Source organism: Brassica napus, chromosome C3 (genome assembly GCF_020379485.1).
Source record: "Brassica napus cultivar Da-Ae chromosome C3, Da-Ae, whole genome shotgun sequence".
Taxonomy (NCBI): domain Eukaryota; kingdom Viridiplantae; phylum Streptophyta; class Magnoliopsida; order Brassicales; family Brassicaceae; genus Brassica; species Brassica napus.
In genome coordinates, this window is record NC_063446.1 from 266,087 (window position 1) to 285,952 (window position 19,866).

At 39.1% G+C, this 19,866-nt stretch overlaps 3 protein-coding genes across 4 annotated transcripts; 2 read left to right on the forward strand and 1 right to left on the reverse strand.

Moving 5' to 3' along the window:
• Positions 1-627: 627 nt before the first annotated feature.
• Positions 628-4,397, forward strand: LOC106448992 (BEL1-like homeodomain protein 9). Its single transcript, XM_013890802.3, has 4 exons — positions 628-1,633; positions 2,322-2,716; positions 3,199-3,259; positions 3,692-4,397. Exons 1-4 carry the CDS (start codon positions 926-928, stop codon positions 4,250-4,252), a joined length of 1,725 nt encoding a protein of 574 aa, XP_013746256.1. The 5' UTR covers positions 628-925; the 3' UTR covers positions 4,253-4,397.
• Positions 4,398-13,406: 9,009 nt separating this feature from the next.
• On the forward strand, positions 13,407-15,010 carry LOC106448978 (PRA1 family protein A1). The gene is made up of 7 exons (XM_013890794.3): positions 13,407-13,737; positions 13,934-13,974; positions 14,055-14,133; positions 14,236-14,322; positions 14,398-14,486; positions 14,585-14,656; positions 14,750-15,010. Exons 1-7 carry the CDS (start codon positions 13,580-13,582, stop codon positions 14,851-14,853), a joined length of 630 nt encoding a protein of 209 aa, XP_013746248.1. The 5' UTR covers positions 13,407-13,579; the 3' UTR covers positions 14,854-15,010.
• BNAC03G00540D (uncharacterized protein At2g39795, mitochondrial) lies at positions 14,964-16,175 on the reverse strand. Of its 2 annotated transcripts, none has more exons than XM_013890777.3 (3): positions 15,838-16,175; positions 15,368-15,729; positions 14,964-15,279 (listed from the first exon to the last, which is right to left on the reverse strand). In XM_013890777.3, the coding sequence occupies exons 1-3, from the start codon at positions 16,102-16,104 to the stop codon at positions 15,120-15,122; spliced, it is 789 nt and encodes a 262-aa protein (XP_013746231.1). In that variant the 5' UTR covers positions 16,105-16,175; the 3' UTR covers positions 14,964-15,119. The 2 variants fall into 2 exon arrangements, with proteins under 2 accessions (XP_013746231.1, XP_013746236.1); XM_013890782.3 differs by having other exon boundaries at positions 15,368-15,720; positions 15,838-16,174.
• Positions 16,176-19,866: the final 3,691 nt, after the last annotated feature.

A 19,866-nucleotide genomic window follows, 5' to 3' on the forward strand; every position in this document is an offset into this window, starting at 1 on the left:
ACAAAGGTTCTAAACCTCTTTGATCATCATCATATGTTAGTGCATGATGCAACTCTGCATCAAAACCGTATTGTCATATTTTTGAATTTTTGTCACCCTACGAAAATATTAAGTTTTTCGGTAAATGCTCTATATACCGAAGCCTATGATCTTTAGTGTTGTTTAAAAATTTCTAAGCACATTCTACATTTGTATTAATGTATATTAAACTTTCTTTTATGTTACATGGGCATCGTTTTGATTTTTTATCAATTAATTTAGTAAAACTTCTTAATATTCTTTAAATTGGTAGACTAACCACTATAAAATCGGTGTTCAAAAAAAAAAAAAAAAAAAACACTATAAAATCGATATTCTCTAGAAAAATGGAGACAACAAAAATTTTAAACCACTTTGGCATTCATCATATGTTAGTACATGATGCAATTATGTATTAAAACAATATTGTCGTATTTTTGAATTTTTTTCAAAATTTACGTATTAACCACCCCTACGAAAATATTGAATTTTTCGATAAATGGTTTATATATTGAAACCTATAATCTTTAGTGTTGGTCTAAAAAATTTAACCAGGTTTATACGGACGGAATCACGTAGATAACTGGAAAAGTATAAAAAAATTTGTTTTGCCGAAATAAAAGTATAAACATAATATTCATGAAAACTTCGTTTACCTATGAGAGAGCATTAACTAGGTAGTTACAAACACCGAAAAGATTATCCTTTGACCAAACTGTATTGCTCAATAAATTCTTCCGCACTCACTAAACAGTAGACGTCTATATGAAGATACACATACATACTACTTGATCGTGCTTCAAAAAGAAAGCAGAAAAGCCTCTTTCTCTCTCTCCTAACCTCTGGTTTCATCCGTCACTTTTATTATCTCTTAACAGTTCTCTGTATCTCTAAATCATCCTCTTCCATGGCCGATGCTTACGAGCCTTACCATATCCTCCAACAAAGCCGACGAGATAAACTTCGGATTCCTTCTCTTGATTCCCACTTCCACTTTAACCACCCTCCTCCTCCTTCTTCATCCGGTGGAGGCTTGTTTCCTTTCACCGACTCCGATTACCTCGCCGCCGGTGGATTTCACTCAAACAACAACAGCAACCACATATCCAACCCTAGCCACAGTAACTTCATGGGATTTCTTGGTGGCCCATCTTCCTCTTCATCCGCTGCAGTCACCGTCGCCGGAGATCCATCCTTTAACGCTGAACTCTCTTCCGGTGACGTTCTCGTCTTCAGACCCGAGCCTTTATCCCTCTCATTATCATCTCACCCTAGACTTGCCTACGATCTAGTTGTTCCCGGCGTTGCTAGCTTCGGATTCTGTAGATCCGCCTCTGAAGCAGCTGCAGCCGCCGTCACCGTCGCGTCAAGAAGCTCCGGTCCTCTAGGACCGTGCACTGGCTACGCATCCATTCTGAAAGGCTCGAGGTTCTTGAAACCAGCACAGATGCTTCTTGATGAGTTTTGTAACGTGGCACTTGGGGTTTACACCGACAAAGTCATGGACGACGAAGACGATTCTTCTTTGCTTTTCGATCCCACGGTTGAGACTCTATGCGGCGTTTCTGGAGAACATGGGAAGAAAAAATCAAAACTCATCTCCATGCTCGACGAGGTATAGTTATTCATACAATTTCTATTTTTTTTTCGTTCTAAAAAGCCATCTAATTAAACCTGGACACTCTGGTAGTTACTGTATTGTCTTTTAGACTTTTTTTTTTGATCAAACAGACTTATTATACTTATGTATGTGCATTATTGTGTTGATGCTCACTGTTTATGGTTGGTGTCCTTTGAAATTGAAGACAAAATGTATGTCTCTTAGGAAAATCTTCCTTGAAAAATGGAACTCCTTCAAAGCCATTTTAAACTATATCGTTTTAAATATTGTATACAGCGAGTATGCATTATTTTAACTGATCTTTCCCTACGTTTTGCATGAATAGAAGATGTTTGTTACCAAGTCCACATTAATGTATACAAAGCTTGCCTTCATCTCCCTTATTAGTAGTAGCCTTTAAGGTTATACTAAATTAATGATAAATATTATCTTGGGGAAGTAACTTTATACGGAGCTTACTTGTCTTTTGATCTAAATGTGTGCATTGGATTCTTTAAATCTTTTGTGGATATAAATCAAACGGATAAAAAAGAGAATCTCTTCTTTATGAAAGGGAATATATGCACGAGATTGGTATTTGATCGCAAGCTAGGGACTTAAAGATTTAATTAGTCTATTTACACATTTTTATTAATATAATTGGTTCGTAAGTAAAGTCATTTCTATGTGACGTTTTTACTAGGTTTACAAGAGGTATAAGCAATACTATGAGCAGCTTCAAGCTGTAATGGGCTCATTCGAATGCGTAGCAGGACTCGGGCACGCAGCTCCTTATGCAAGCTTAACTTTAAAGGCATTGTCTAAGCATTTCAAGTGTCTGAAGACTGCTATAACAGACCAGCTTCAATTTAGCACCAATAACAAGAGACAACAACAATGTGGTCATGTGATGGACTCTGACAATAAAACCGACTCTCTGCGATTTGGAGGAAGTGATAGTGGTAGAGGCTTGTGTTCTGCTGGTCAAAGACATGGATTTCCTGATCACCATGCTCCTGTATGGAGACCACACCGTGGCCTACCCGAACGTGCCGTCGCCGTTCTAAGGGCTTGGCTCTTCGATCATTTCTTGCATCCGTAAGTAAACCCTTTTCAGCCACATATCTGTTTTTGATAATAGTTGATTTGAGTTTTTAGCTTAGTTCTAAATATACTTCGTGTTAACAATGTCATTCGATTAAGCAAAAAAAAAAAAAAAAGCAATGTCATTCGACCAGACCATCAATCAATTTCACTGAAGTTACACTTTTAACTTGACATAAGTAAAGTTCAATATCCGAAATATGTCTACATCATATCTCAATTTGATATTCATCCATGTGTCAGGAAGATATGAACCACTTATTTTATATGCTTGTGACCAAATAGCTATAGATGCATGTGTACGTATGTATAGAAATGTATTGTAACTTGGAAGTACGTTTTTGATGGGACATGTCGAGTGCTTGTTTGTTTCTCAAACTTGGATATACATGTAGCCCTTGTAAATGTTATTATGTGCATATATATGTAAGAAATATATTGTAAGATATTAAATATAGTTGTGTCTTTTGTTGCAGTTATCCAACTGATACAGACAAACTCGTGTTGGCTAAACACACAGGTCTCTCCAGAAATCAGGTCTGCACTTCTGATATCGTCAGCTTTGTTTTTTTTTTCCTCTTCATTTTCTTGTTATATAATTAATTTTTACTTGATACAACATTCTTTTCGAAAATATATTGAGAATTTTAACTCAATTTTCACTGGCACAAAATCTTTTTTTTTAATTGAGAAATGTTTTAATAAAACAGAAGAAGTTTATGTGTCAAAAAAAAAAAAAAAAAAACAGAAGAAGTTTTGGATATTTGGAATACAAGTGTCATGCGGTTAACCATATCAAGAAGGCAATCGTCTGGTGAATTGACATTCGATAACTCTGTTTAGTCCACTTTCTTTACATAGGGGTATCTAAATCCTTATGTTTTTTTCACAAACCGATTTAACTTTGCTTAGGTTGTTGATGGCTATTTAGGAACTTTACTGGTGGATTATTAACTTTATTAATTTTAGGTATCGAATTGGTTCATAAACGCACGAGTTAGGGTTTGGAAACCGATGGTGGAAGAGATTCATTTGCTGGAGACTCGACAATCTCAGAGATCTTCTTCTTCTTCTTGGAGAGACGAACGTAGCACCGCCGACTTTCCCGATAACAATAACGACAATCCTTCTTCCTCCTCGGCCCAACAAAGAGCTAACAACAACTCATCTCCGGCTAGAAGGGTGCGAAACCACGACGTTCATGGCCCCAACAGTAACAATAATAACAACTTCATGAACGCTGGAAGTGGTGGGAGCGGAGGCGGCGCGGTTAGCTTTTCCTATGGTATTGCGTCGTCTAATATCCCGGGGATAAGTAGCAGCACAAATGGAGGAGTCTCGTTGACGTTAGGGCTTCATCATCAGATTGGACTGTCGGAGCCTTTTCCGATGACAACGGCTCAGAGGCTTGGACTTGACGGTGGCAGTAGTGGCGGTGGAGGAGGTGGGTACGATAGGCAAAATCGTCAGTTTGGTAGAGATTTTATTGGAGGTAGTAATCATCAGTTTCTACATGATTTTGTAGGATGATATCATTTGTGTGGGAAGACAAACAAATGTTTGACGTTTGACTGTATTTGATACTTGATAGCTGAGAAATTGTAATGCCACATGATGTGTATATTATCATGTTTGACAAATGGAATATTTCTAAGGAGTTAACTTGAACTGAAAACTGATCTGCGTGAATAATGTCTATTTTTCAGCATTTAGAAGTCTGATAAGTCTTACTAGAAAATGAAAAAGAAAAAGAGCTAAGAATCTAAACCGTCTGTTTTGCTCAATCATTTGTATTGAAACTCTAACTTCCCAGAGTAATTGAACCATATGTTAAGGAAAGAAGATCAATCACCTTACTTGCGTATCACGTTTTTCTCTATTACTCTATAAATGCTTGATATATTTTTCCCTTAAAGATGTATGTAATCTGTATAAATATGTACTCTTATACATCAATAGAAATCATCCTTCATATCACATATGGTATCAGAGCTAGTCTAATTTTTTTTTTTTTTTTTTTTACCTAGCTCTCTCCTCTGCCGCCTCCCTCTTCTTTCTCTACTCTCTCTCCACGTCCCTCTCTTTCTTATCATGTCTACCAATAACAGTGCTACTACCGCTGCAGAAACAATCCAGATCAATAACCCCGCTCTCCTCCACATCAACATGTCTAACATCGTGAAACTCACGGCATCTAACTACTTGGTCTGGAGTCGACAAGTTCATGCCCTCCTCGATGGATATGAGCTCACTTCTCATCTAGATGAGTCGGCACCCAAACCAGATCAAACGATCACAGCTGATGGTGTCACAACTCCGAATCGAGAGTACACGATGTGGAAGAGGCAAGACAAACTGATCTTCAGTGCGCTTCTTGGTGCACTCTCCCCAACCATTCAACCGCTGGTCTCTCTAGCTCCCACATCTGCAAGTGTTTGGCTCACACTGGCGTCTACCTACGCTAAACCTACGCGTGGACACATTAAGCTCCTGCTGCAACAGCTCAAGTCGTGGACTAAGGACACAAAAACTATTGATGAGTATGTCCAAGGTCTCACAACACGTTTTGATCAACTAGCATTGCTTGGAAAAGTTCTTGACCATGAGGACAGACTTGACTACGTTCTTCAAGGCTTACCTGAGGAGTACAAGCCTGTGATTGAACAGATTGAAGGTCGAGAAGTACCTCCATCGCTTACTGAACTTCACGAGAAGCTCATCAACCATGAAGCCAAACTCAACGCTTCTACACCTCTGGTGTCTGCCCCTATCTCAGCGAATTATGCCAACAATCAACATTATGCTCCGAAGTCAAACAAGAAACCTGTAACCACGTGGACACATCCCAACACCAACAATCAGCAACGATCATCTCGAGGGTATCAAGGGAGGTGTCAAATATGTGGACTTCAGGGTCATTCTGCGAAAAGATGTAACCAGAGGTTTCAGCAAACGTCTCAACCCCCGCTGCTACCCACTCCTACTGGCTGGAACCCGCGTGCAAACATGGCGTTTACCTCCGCATCTCAACCATGGATCCTTGACTCAGGCGCGACTCATCACATCACATCTGATCTGAGTAATCTAGCTCTTCATCAACCTTACACAGGCGGTGAGGAAGTTCTGATTGGTGATGGTAGTGGTCTCGCCATTGCGCAAACGGGTTCAACATCACTTCCTTCTTCTTCTTCAAAGCCACTTACTCTGTCTAATGTTCTTTATGTTCCTACTATACATAAGAACCTTATATCAGTGTATCGTTTATGCAATCACAACAAAGTCTCAGTAGAATTCTTTCCCTCTTATTTTCAGGTGAAAGATCTGAGCTCGGGAATCCCGTTACTCCACGGACGTACCAGTAAGGAGCTGTATGAGTGGCCGGTTGTGAATGCTGCAGCAGTCTCTTACTTTGCCACACCAACAGTCAAAACCACCCTCTCAGATTGGCATTCAAGACTTGGCCACCCATCTCTTTCTATACTTAAAAATCTTCTCTCTACCTTTGCTTTACCGCTTTCAGATTCTGTTTCACAAAACCTGTCTTGTGTTGATTGTCTTTCAAATAAGAGTCATAAACTCTCTTTCTCTCAAACATCAATTACTTCTACTCGCCCACTTGAGTACTTGTTCACAGATTTGTGGACTTCTCCTGTTCTTTCGGTTGACAAATACAAACACTATCTTATTCTTGTTGACCATTTCACTCGATACACTTGGTTCTATCCACTCCAACTCAAATCTCATGTCAAAGAAACATTCATTCGTTTCAAAGCTTTGACAGAAAACAAGTTTCAAACAAAGATTGGAACTCTGTTCTCGGATAATGGCGGTGAATTCATTGTTTTACGTGATTTCCTTTCACAATCAGGGATCACTCATCTCACTTCTCCTCCTCACACTCCTGAACACAATGGCCTTCTCGAGAGAAAACACAGACATATTGTCGAAACAGGTCTCTCTCTGCTTCATCACTCAAAAATCCCAAACACCTACTGGTCTTATGCCTTTTCTACTGCCGTTTATCTAATAAACAGAATGCCTACTCCTGTTCTTTCTCTAAACTCTCCATATCAGCTTCTCTTCAAGTCCCCACCTAACTATTCCAAACTCAAAATCTTTGGTTGTCAATGTTTTCCTTGGCTTCGTCCTTATCGTGACCATAAACTTCAAACACGATCCACTCCTTGTGTCTTTCTTGGATATTCCTTAACTCAAAGTGCCTATTTGTGTTTTGATCCAGTTCTTCATCGTCTGTTTGTCTCACGTCATGTACGTTTTGATGAGCAAACCTTCCCATTCCAAACTCTTTCGAAAACCCAAAACCCTGCTGCAGTTACCACTACAGACTGGATCTCTCCTGTCTCGATAGTTCACACGACCTCAACGCCACCTACTGCAGCTCCTACGACTCCCATGAGCACTGATCTTTCACCTGAAACTGATGAGGTAATTTCTTCTCCTTTGACTAATCCTCCAACTCTGGTTTCTGATGAGATGCAGAATCCTCCTCCTCCAGTCTCAGCACCGGAACCACCATCAGTCTCTCAACCTCAACAGCCTCTGCAACCTGCTCCAGTCCTATCACAAAACGTCAACAATGCTCCGATGACCTCTACTTTTGACGCTGGTACCGGTCAAGCAGAGAACTCAGAAACCATGCCTTTGCCCACAAGTTCTGAACAAGCGCAACCCCAACAAGAGCAACGCCAAAACCATCACCAGATGACTACAAGAGCTAAAAAGGGTATCTCCAAACCGAATACCAAATATGCTAATACGGCTCAGTTTCAGAAGGAAACACATACAATTCCAAAAACAATTGCACAAGCTTTAGCTGATCCTCGGTGGCGTCAGGCTGTCCTTGACGAGTTCAACTCCATCGTTAAAAACGGTACATACTCTCTGGTTCCACCAACATCACACCAGAACACTGTGAGTTGCCGCTGGATCTTCACTATCAAATATAATCCTGATGGGACTGTGCGCAAGTACAAAGCACGACTTGTCGCTCGAGGATACACGCAGGTTCCAGGAATTGATTATACAGAGACTTTCAGTCCGGTGATCAAGAGCACCACCATTCGTCTGGTTCTGGACATTGCGATCAGTCGAAATTGGCCAATCAAACAGTTGGATGTAAACAACGCCTTCCTCCAAGGTACTTTAACCGAAGAAGTTTACACAACACAGCCGCCTGGTTTCATTGATGCTGATCATCCTCATCATGTTTGTCGCCTGCATAAAGCTCTGTACGGTCTTAAACAAGCACCTCGTGCTTGGTATCAAGAACTCAGCAATCATCTACTCAAGTCTGGCTTCACAAACTCCCTCGCTGATACTTCTCTGTTTATACTTCGGCGTCATAACAGTCTTATATATCTTCTTGTGTACGTTGACGACATTATCATCACTGGTAATGATCCTGTTATGCTGCAACAGACCTTGACTCTCCTTGCTACTCGTTTCTCAGTCAAGGATCCTGAAGACTTAAATTCCTTCCTTGGCATCGAAGCGCATCGCACCAATGCAGGCATGCACTTAACTCAGCGAAGGTACATTCTGGATCTTCTCCAACGCTGTAATATGACAGACGCTAAGCCTGTCTCCACTCCTATGGCCACGGCTCCAAAGCTCTCTGCCAGTTCAGGAACGTTGTTGTCTGATCCAACTGTCTACAGATCAACCGTTGGCAGCCTCCAATATCTTGCTTTCACCCGGCCAGATATTTCCTATGCTGTGAACCGCTTGTCTCAGTACATGCATAAGCCCACGACTGATCACTGGCAGGCTGCAAAGAGAGTCTTACGTTACCTGGCAGGAACAGCGTCTCATGGTTTGTACTTCAGCCGCAACAATGTGTCCTCCTTACATGCCTTCTCCGATGCTGATTGGGCTGGAGATACTGATGACTTTGTATCCACAAATGCCTACATAATCTATCTTGGCAAGCATCCAGTCTCATGGTCTTCTAAGAAACAGAAGGGAGTTGCGCGCTCGTCCACTGAAGCAGAGTATAGATCAGTTGCTAATACATCAGCTGAAATTCGTTGGATCTGCTCTCTACTCGTTGAGCTTGGCATCAAGATATCATCGCCACCAGTGATCTATTGTGACAATGTTGGCGCAACATATCTCTGTGCTAATCCTATCTTTCATTCTCGAATGAAACACTTGGCGCTTGATTACCACTTCATCCGAAATCAGATCACTTCAGGTCAGCTTCGTGTGGTTCATGTCTCATCAAAAGACCAACTTGCTGATGCATTGACTAAGCCACTGTCCAGATCACCTTTCAGGATGCTTTCAGACAAGATTGGTGTTGCTAAAGCACCTCCATCTTGAGGGGGAATGTTAAGGAAAGAAGATCAATCACCTTACTTGCGTATCACGTTTTCTCTATTACTCTATAAATGCTTGATATATTTTTCCCTTAAAGATGTATGTAATCTGTATAAATATGTACTCTTATACATCAATAGAAATCATCCTTCATATCACATACCATATCTGGTTTGAGTGAGTGAGACATAATATTATTTAACTCTACTAATAGTTTCTTTTTGAACCGGCTTTAAACACAAATCCAATTACTTTGGTTTGTATCCCATCTAATAATGGTTAAAGGTTAACATACTTGGCTTTTGAGGAGCTCATGAGGGCAAAAGATGAAAATGTGCCTTTGTTGCTTCAACTTAACTTTGCATTTGCTTTTGGAAATCAAAGGATATATAAGTATATAACCCTTCCCTCTAAATATAAAACTAAGAAACATAAAAAATGTCTTTTTTACAATTTATTCTCCTAACCATTTTTCAGACTTGTTTTTCTACACCCTTTTGTTTGCATAAACATACGTACATTTACAGACTATATGTTCATATAATTTTTAATAGTGTTTTTATGTTGTTATACCGGTTACAAATTATTCTTATGTTGTTTTTTTTTTTGTTGTCTTCCCATCTAGGCTAGATCAAGTGGAGAGCAGACGAGTCGATTCTCCGAAGAGCATCACCATCTGTCCGGGTTTGATCTATATGGGTGAAAATATAGTCTCTGGTCCTTGCATCTTTCGCTAAAGCGTCTGTCCGGCCATTCCGACTCCGAGGAATATGAGATAGTCTCACATCCTTGAAGTCATCCTGTAACTTCTGGAACTCTTCGATCTCTGTCGCGAATGCTGGTCAGTCCATCGGGTTTGTAATCATGTCCACTAAGTCTAAGCAGTCCGTTTCGAACCGTACCGAAATGATCCTTCTGTCTCTCATACATGCGGCTGCCCAAAGTAATTCTTCCATCTCAGCATGCAAAGCTGAGAGGTTCCTGTTACACGCCCGTAATCCGAAGTATTCTACGCCCATTTGATCCTTAAGACTCCACCCTAAGCCACTGACATTGCCATTATTGATCCATGATGCATCAATTTGACAGGTAGGGATTTGAGGTATCCAAAGGGACACTGTCTCACCAAATTTTGTTTTTACTCGATATATATATGAACATATATAATCCGGTTCGTAGAGATTTTAGTTCAGTTGTAGAAAAGTATTAAAATGTGGACATATAGTCAACTCTATAAATGTTTGAAAATGAAGATTATCTCAGTATGTTGGCATTAACTATACTTTTTTGTTATATAAAGTGATGATTTGAGCATGTAATATATTAGTAAATATTAAAGAAAGCTGTACAGGAAAGTAATTAAGATGTTTTTTCTGCCACTAGAAAATAAGAATGTTTAAATCGAAAATATGTTTGTCTCCAGCTTCTTTCATTGTATGAAAGCTGGCTTATGTCGTCAAAATTAAAATGCACCCGCCCCTATGTTTCACCCGTTGGTCAGTTGGTCTTAATAACATCAGAGGATGAACAAAGTTGTTGTAGATCATCATGAGCCTATCTTCCACACTTATAAAAATCAAGTTTTTAATAGAGGTGCTTAGGGTAAATTACGGCTCATTGTGTTCATCATAATTCCATGAGTTGCAAATTAGACCCTTTAACTGAGAAAAATATTGTACGAGGAAGTTAACCTTTTCAAAAAACGTCGCACATGACTACTCATAGTAAATAGAATTAACTGAACTAAATTTTTTGTACCTAATTATAAGACGCGCGTAAACATATACTAGCGAGGTGTCTTTTCAATTACATGAAATTCAATTATTGAGAGGAGAATCGGTTCATGTGACGAGCCGGGAGAAGGCATAAAGCAGTCAAAGAAAATTTCAAAGGTTAATTATATGTATGTTGTAAAGCGAAAAAACGAAGGTGCCATCATTGGCTTATAAAGAACAAAGAATCAATTTCTTATGATTTGATCTCTCACAATTCATCTCCTTTATGTTATGTGGATGCTTAAAAAGACTCCACACGTTTTATAAATTCAAATAAATTCGTAAAAGATATACATACTACTCTCCGATTTATTATTGAATCAATTTAAAAACAGTACGTTTCGTAAGAAAAATCTATGTACATGTATATGCCGCTTTAGGCGTACATACTACAGTATTATATCATAGATTATATATTAATCTTAGTACATGGATGGATATGTGAAGAACTGAAGATAAATATAGGAATATATAAGAAACCATGGACAAGAAAAGTTTGTCTCTCTAAGAGTATTTGTTCGAGAAGCATTAAACCGTCGGAATAAGTATTATTCTTTTGCACCATTACTATTTATTAGCTTCGCTAGCTCTATATATTCTCACCACTAACCACAACAAAAACAACTCACCATATACAACAGCAGCAGCAGCAGAAATAGAGTAACGCAGGGAAGAAGATGAAGATTATGGTACTTGATGAGGAACTGGTAATCTGCATCCTGAGGTTTAAAAATACATAGGCACATGCAAATGTGTGTATTATAGTTTTTAATCCTCGGGATACAGATTACCTCTTCCTTTTACTGAAAGTACAAGACAACACTTAACTCAACAAAAACCTTAAATTGCTTGGAGGAGAAGAAGCATGACATTATTATATTAGCAGCATGGAGATTGGTTAGCTCAAAGATAATCCCTACTCTTTGCATTTTATATTTTTCCTACAATTTATCATTTTGTGAGTTGAAATGACTTTAGTAATTATATACGTGCGAAGACTTCTTACCTTTACAAAAATGGAGATATTAAGAGAAAGTTTTAGTAAATAGAAAACTTACAGAAGTTTTACTTACTTTTTCAAAATCCGGAACAAATGTTTTATCAAAATAATAATATGTTTTGGTAAAATAACGAGCAAAATCAAATGTATCGACTTCACCTAAAAAAGAAACACAAAGATCAAACTGATATGAACGATATAAAATCGTCAAATGATGCCAAATGCATGGTTTGATTGCACAAAACCATATTCACGTATGGATTGACTGATTCAGAAGATACATGGAGACTGGAGATGTAGATTTGTATAAGATAGATGTGCATAACAGATTTAACAAATGTTTTATGATTTGTCAATTACTGTTGCATGTCTTTTTTTTGGTCAAACTAAATTGCATTAAGCTTATGGTTCATCTCCACTTAAAGAAGGATACAACATGGCTCCATAGAGCTGAAACATTCAAAGCAACAACAAAACTTTCGAAGAGAGATAAAAGTGAATTGTGAAATGCAACCAACAAAGTATATGTAAGAAGACCTTCGAAAAGAGAAACTCCTTTTGCATCTTGAAAGCTCCAGACAAATTGAGACATTAAATCCTCAAGGGCCATCATGGACAAAAGGGCAGCATCATAGATTGCTGAATGAGATATGTTGGAGCATAGTTCCCTCACCTAAGGAAACAATCTTCAACATAACATTCCCTGTAACAGGACCATTCCAAACAAGTGGAAGGTTTTGAAGGAGAGCAAATTCCACAAACGAGAATTCTAAGTTTTCTAAGCAGCAACAACAATTACCATACTGTGGTAATCAAAAAATCTTGTGCTCGCAGATGGTCCATTGGGTTTCTCGGGCAAGCATTGGGAATTTCTTGTGATGTGGTCTTTCATGGTGAGCCCAATCATTATAAAAAGTTCAATCCTTACAGTTTTAAACCAAGTGGTGGTAGCTTAATGGCAATCTCTTGGGACTTGGTGTGTACCCACATCAGTCATGGGTTCGATTCCCCCCTGAGAACTAAACTATCACTACTTGGTCAGTCTGCGCTTGGGCTTGGGCTTCGGTCCAAATGGTTTACATGGTGGGCCATAACAGATGATTGGTCCACTCCCTGGCATTAGCCGTAAAGTATTCCAAACTCGGATCAGGTAGTGTGGTACGCTTTCGGGCTAGTCCACTTTGTAGCACTAAGTACGTTCTTTCCGGGGCCGACCGGATCAACCGATAGGGTTTATGAAAAAGAAAAAAAAATCATACCAAAAAAGAAAAAAACAACAACAATTATCGTTGCATGTCATGTGCTTATTTACGTGAAGAATATATTCATCAATCGTATGGTCTAGCCATAGGAAGTGGGATATGATTTGATAGATAGTATATGTCTGATTTTATGCCGGTAATATATTATTATTTGATCCAATCTACTCCTTTATAATATTGAACAATGAATTTATCCCAACCATAACAACAGATTCTAAATTTTATGTTGGTACGTACTGAACCGGGCTAAATAAAATCTAGTCTCCGGTTAAGGAAAAAAGAGTCCAAGGGTGGAAATGTCATTGGGGGAAAAGAGAAAGACGCGTGGCGTGTTCATTGAAAAAGCATTACACCATTTCATTTCGATACAATACGATCAGTTTTGGTTCGTCTTCTCTTCGAGAGGAAGCTTTGATTTGATCGTAATCGATAGATTGTTATTGTTGATTAAGAGAGTTGAGTTTTTTTGTGATCGGAGGTGATGGATTGGGGAAGTGTGACGGCTGAAGATCTCGTCGATGCTCTCCGAGAGGTTGATTGGTCGTCGCCGCCGCGTCCGCTGTCTGAGTTCTTCTCAAGGTTCACCGTTCCTAAATCTCTCGCTAAATGGGACAGCCGCCTCAAGTGCAATCTCTACTAGTACGATCCCTATCTCTCTCGCTCTATTAGTTGCTAAGTTAGGTCTACACTTTAGCCGATTGATTGTGAATTTGTTCAATCTCGGATCTGACAGTTGGATCAATCTCTGAACTATTCGTCGTAAATCACCCGATCGTATTCATTTCGGAATTGAGCTTCATTTTGACCTGTTGTGATGGATCTGTTTTTTTTGCAGTTACCGAACGAACTACTTCATCATGATCGTCTTTATACTTGGTAGGTGCTGTGATAAAGTAGCTATGATGATTTACCTTTTTCATCATGATGATCTCTATCTTGACCTGTGATGTTTACAGGATTGGGATTTCTTACAAGGCCTCTCGCCATTCTCTCTGCCTTTTTGACTGCAGTAACTGTGGCATTTCTTAATGACAGGTTTTTTTTTTTTTTAACTTCTTTTGTTTCCAAGCTGTTTCAATCTCACACCTTTTGAACCAGTGGATGTACTTGATGAGGATTCTTCTTTATTATTTACAGCTTTGCAGGTTCCTTTAGTGAGAAGGCCACACGAACCATCAGAAGTTTCTCCCCACAGTTAGCTGCTAAAATGAGACCTCCATTGGCGTATGTTTCTTTGCTTCCCTCTCCTTCCTTCCTTGCTTGCTTGCTTATCATCTGTTTATACTTGGTCTTATATAGGCCTGTCATTCGTGGACGCCCATCAGCAAAGAGAGCAATCTATATCTGTGGCCAACCCCGTTGGGTCTTTGTCTTGATATCCTCACTTGGTATGTGTTTCTCTCTCTCTATATGTTTTGTTTGATTATGGAACTTTATGAAATATATATCTTGAAACCTTTTGGATTTTTTTGTTGTTTTTTCACAGTGAGTTTTGCCCTTTGGTATATTTCATGTGGTTTGTTCACCGTCTCTTTGGCACTACTCATTGGGCTTCTTGGTATGCAATCTACACTAATTGTCTTACCTCAGTTTGTCACTCTACTTCATCCATCCACATGCTTAAAACTGTTTTTGCTATTTTGTGTTACAGCTACAATTCTTCATGCAACCTTGAGAACACCCAACTTGAAGGCACGTCTTAACACCTTCAGGGAGGAATTTCGAGCAGTGTGGCGTAACTACAGTGAGATCTAGAGTAATGTAAGCTCGAGCAGAGTATTGCTGTTGCTGTAAGCTTTGATTTTTTTAGCTCCATGACTCGGATTATCTGTTACTTGATTTGGTTTCTGCTTTCTGTAGCCATATTGGCAACAAGAAACAACTCATTTCAATGACTTTTCTGTATCATCAATTCATCATGGACAATGATGAGAACAGGTTCAGCTGAAAGAAACTCAAGTAAATAAAAAAATCCAACCTAAAAGTTTCACTCTTATTAATCTCCGAAACAAAGATCAGCTTCACTTCTCAACAAAAGACTTGACATCCTTGAGCCATTGAAGATACTCTCTGCTGTCTTTGTTGGCCACATAATCTGCCAGAAAGCCAGTGAAGCTCGGTTTGATCCCTCTGATCTCCAAGAACCTGTGGAACGCCTTCTGCAGATTCTCATCCAAGTCACTGCACAAAACCAAAAACTCAAATCACATGACAATATCCAATCGTATATATATATATATTGAGAGACAAAGCGCAAATGGAACAATACTCAAAGTCGGGTCCTTCGTAAGCAAGCTCATTCTCAGATCCCTGGGGCTGTTTGATACATAAACTATCAATCACAATCTCATCGGCGTAAGCGCTGACTCCAAACTCAAGACACACACCGTCACCTTTCGCCACACTCACAACCATGGGAATCCGAAGCTTAACAGAGCTTTCCTCATCCTCATCATCGTTAGCTTCTGCTTGCTCTTCTTCTTCCTCATCGTCATCATAAGTCGCACAAGAGTCAACTTCGACCTGGATTGTTTCATCCTCAAACTTCCTCTGAAGCAACAGAGTTCGTTCTCCTGGAGTATCAATTATCTCAAAGGGAAACCCTTCTGGCACATCTTCCATCTGTTTTAACTCAAATTCAAATTGCAAAAATTCTAATTAATTCTCATACTCAGACACAATTGAATCCGAAGATCTAATTACAGAGAGAATCTAGCAGATACATAAGAGATAACTTACGACGTTTTCATCAGGCGCCTCCTCCTTCACTGCGCACTCGATTTCAGATTCGAGAACGCTGACCAGATTCTCGTCGGCGGTTGTTTTAGCCACCGCACTCTCCGTCGAAAATCTCGAGAATGAAAACACCGATCCACGGCTGAGCTGCTGGGTACGAAGAATCAATCTCTCGGCGGAGACGGCGCCATTTCGGAGGCTCGCCGGAGATCTAACCGCACGGAAGGCAAGAGTGGCCAAACTAGACGAGGCTCGACGGAACAACGACATTCTCACGGAGGGTTCTAGGGTTTGCGAAGAATCAGTAGACAATCGAAAATGAGGGTTTTAGCTGTGAGAGAGATACGAGAGGTTTAAAGATTTTATAGTGTCACTCGATAAGGCCCAATAACTTAATGGGTAGCTTAAAGCCCATAGTTTGCTAGCGGTAAATAATTGTAAAAGATTTTGAGAGATACTAAATCGTAAATAATTTTCCACAATTTCCTTTTTTATTACTAGAAAGTAGAAATCTTTTCTTTTCTTTTTTTTTTTTTGTAGGATTATTAAATAAACATAAACAGATATAAGTACATGGGAGGCCAAAACGGCCCAGAAACTAAAAACAACAAAATGTCCAAAACGAGTCCAACCAAAAGACAAAGCCCAAAGAAAGATGGACGGTCCATTCAAGCTACTCCACGCGTTAGAATCTTAGCGAGGAGGGGACACACACGCCCTAAAGTTGAATCGCCACCATAGTTCACCGGCATGCACGTCGTTGACGAAACTCTAATCGAAAATCCACCGGAACCAAACCGGAAACAGGACACACCGTTCAAAGAGCCACCGCGACGAGATCTGGAAGTGAAAAGGTCACCAGCCACAACGCTGTAGTCTTCAACGTCACAAACCGAAAGACGTCGAGCACTAAAGCCCAAAAAGATCTCATCTTCAAATCAATAGTTTCAAACAACTACCATCGCTGTTAACAAACAACTAAGGGAATCGCTTGAAAGAGAGGGAAAGCGAAGAAGAAGAAATCAAGCACAATCCGGAACCAACCGGAACTAAACCACCGTCAAACACAAGCGGATGATGCGAGGTGGAGCGAGAAGCCGACGATTTACACCTGAAGAAGGCGCGTCGTCGGAGCCAGAAACCGACCAGTCAATGATGCTATCGAAGCCACCAGATGTCGGAACCTAAACCCGATACACGGGAGACAACGCCGGAAAACACCGACGATCTAACCACCGACTCTCTCTCTGAAAGATACAGAGAGAGTTAAGAGAGAGTTAAGAGAGAGAGTCCCCCCGAACGATTTTATCTATTTTCTTAATCCTTTCTTTTCTTTATTTCCCAACAAAAGGAGGAAAATGAAATTTAAAAGGAATATCTTGAAAACTGTTATCCGACCGTTAGCACTTTGCTTTTAAATTAGTAGTTCTGGTTTCGATGAATGAACACACGCACACCTACCACTTCACTCTCTCTCTCTCTCTCTCTAGAACAGAACACGAAGAACAATTTTTCCATCTCCATCTCCGTTTACAGTACAACGACACCACCTCGCCTGAAGAGTAGTAGTTCAAGGTTTGTCCTACTCTATTTTATCTTAAACACAGTAATAGATGAGCTCGATCCAGCTCCGATTTGGTTCAACCGCGTCTCGATCCAGCTCCGATTTATCTGTAAACCATTAATGTTTTGTTTTGGGATGTTCTTGAATCACAGGGATACGTACGCCAGCAAGAGAGAGAGAGAGAGAGTTCTCAAAGGAAAGGCCTCAAGCCTGGCGAACTTGCTATCATCTCCAGGGAACCAGTAAGTTTCCTTATATATAAAACTGACTCTAATTCTAGATTCTTGCCATCGATTCATTGTCTGGATTCTTTTTTTGGCGTTTCTGTGTTAAACAGGTGGCTCCTTACGAGAGTCCTGCACTTAGCAAGGGATATATAAACCTCGAGGGTATAACTTTTCTGATATTTACTCTTTGTTAATTTAGATAGCTACGGATAAAATATCCAATTAGATTATTGTTGTCATTGGTACCCAGACAAAGTTTCACTTCCTGTCTGTGCTGGAAATGGGGGAGAGAAACAGTTGCCTCCTTAATGGTACAAAGAGAATGGTATAGGTGTCCTTTTTCTGTGCTTCACAACGCAATTTTTATCTACTCATATGTCTACTTTTTTCAAAGCAGATCTTGCTACAAAACTCTCGTCAGTGGCCACTGGACAAGTCTTCAAGTACCAAACTTTGATAGCCTGAACAGAACACACACACGTATCGCTTATCGTCCCAACATTGATCGGTGCCCAATGAACAACAACGGTCATCATTCATCAACGTGGGATGTCAATCTTCACAAAAGCGGCCTTCTTGCTTGGTATGATCTCTTATCTTCTCCTTTTTTTTTTTATAATTTTTCCAAATTATGTATAATATGATGATTACGTAAGTTTGAGTATAATTGTTTACTGTGTGAAACTAAACGAGCATGATACCTCGTCAAATTTCTATTGATTGTTAAAGATAACATGTTTGTTATGAATTCAAATTTATTTTCATTTAGTGTTCTAATTGATCTACTAATATCCAATTTCTCCCTTTTTATTTTCTTTCTTATAAGTTTTTGGTGAAAAGATTATTATATGCTCACATTAAAACTTTATACTTTCAAACTTTTTGAGATAAACTATGTAATATTTAATTGATTATGTAAACTTTAAGTGTAATTGAATGTGAGAAAACTAATCAATCATGATATCTTGTCAGTTTTTATTGATCGTTATAGATAGCATGTTTGTTTTGATTTCACACTTATTTTCACATAATTTTCTAATTGATCTACTAAGATCATTTTTTTAACTCCTTAAAGGTTTTTGATGAAAGGTTTTTTTTTGTTGCATTCAAATTTTATACTTTCAAACTTTTTTGTAGAAATTAAGAGTGTAGTTGTATTATTATCGAACATGATATTTCCATAAATTTTTATCGATCGTTGGAGTTAACAATTCTAGTTATCAGTCATTTTGAAAAGCTGTTAAATTATTTTGTTATCAGAAGGCAAATTCTTTCTATTTTTTGTCGTCAGAACAAACTTGGAAAAAATAATGCATACTCATGGGATTTTTTCTGCTATCACTATTTTTTTGTTGGATAAACTTAGTACTCGGCATATTATCCGAACCGAAAAAACTAAGAAAGAAACATTACGAAAATTACAAAACCCGAACAGTTCCCATATTTATAATCCTAAAATCAAAATTGAATTGAGACCAAACCGAAAACCAAACGGATATCCCAATATTTTAAATATATTAAAATATATTAAAATATTATTTTTAATTTTAATATATATAAAAAATATAATTTTTTAAAGAAAAATATCTAAACCGAACCGAACCGAAAAATCTGAATGCCTAAACCGTAAATCCAACACTAAGATTAAACCCTAAACCCTACCGAGGGTTAAACCCTAAATCCTGTCTAGGATTAAACCCTAAATCCTATCTAGGGTTAAACCCTAAACCCTGATGAGAGTTAAACCCTAAACTCTGCCGAGGACTAAACCCTAAACTCTGCCCTAAAGCTAAACCCTAAACCCTGTCCTAGGGCTAAACCCTAAACCCTGCATAGAGTTAAACCCTAAACTTTGTATGAGGGTTTGACCCTAAACCCTGCCCAAGGGTTAAACCCTAAACCCTGCCGAGGGTTAGGGTTAAACCCTAAACCCTGTCCTAGGGTTAAACCCTAAACCCTGTATGAGGGTTAAACCCTAAACCCTGCATAGGGCTAAACCTAAACCCTGCCCTAGGGCTAAACCCTAAACCCTACTCTAGGGTTAAACCCTAAACCCAGTCCTAGGGTTAAACCCTAAACCCTGTCGAGGGTTAAACCCTAAACCCTGTCTTAAGGTTAAACCCTAAACCCTGTCGAGGGTTAAATCCAAAACCCTGCATAGGGCTAAACCCTAAACCCTGTCTTAGGGCTAAATCCTGCCTAGGGTTAAACCCTAAACCCTGTATGAGGGATAAACCCTGT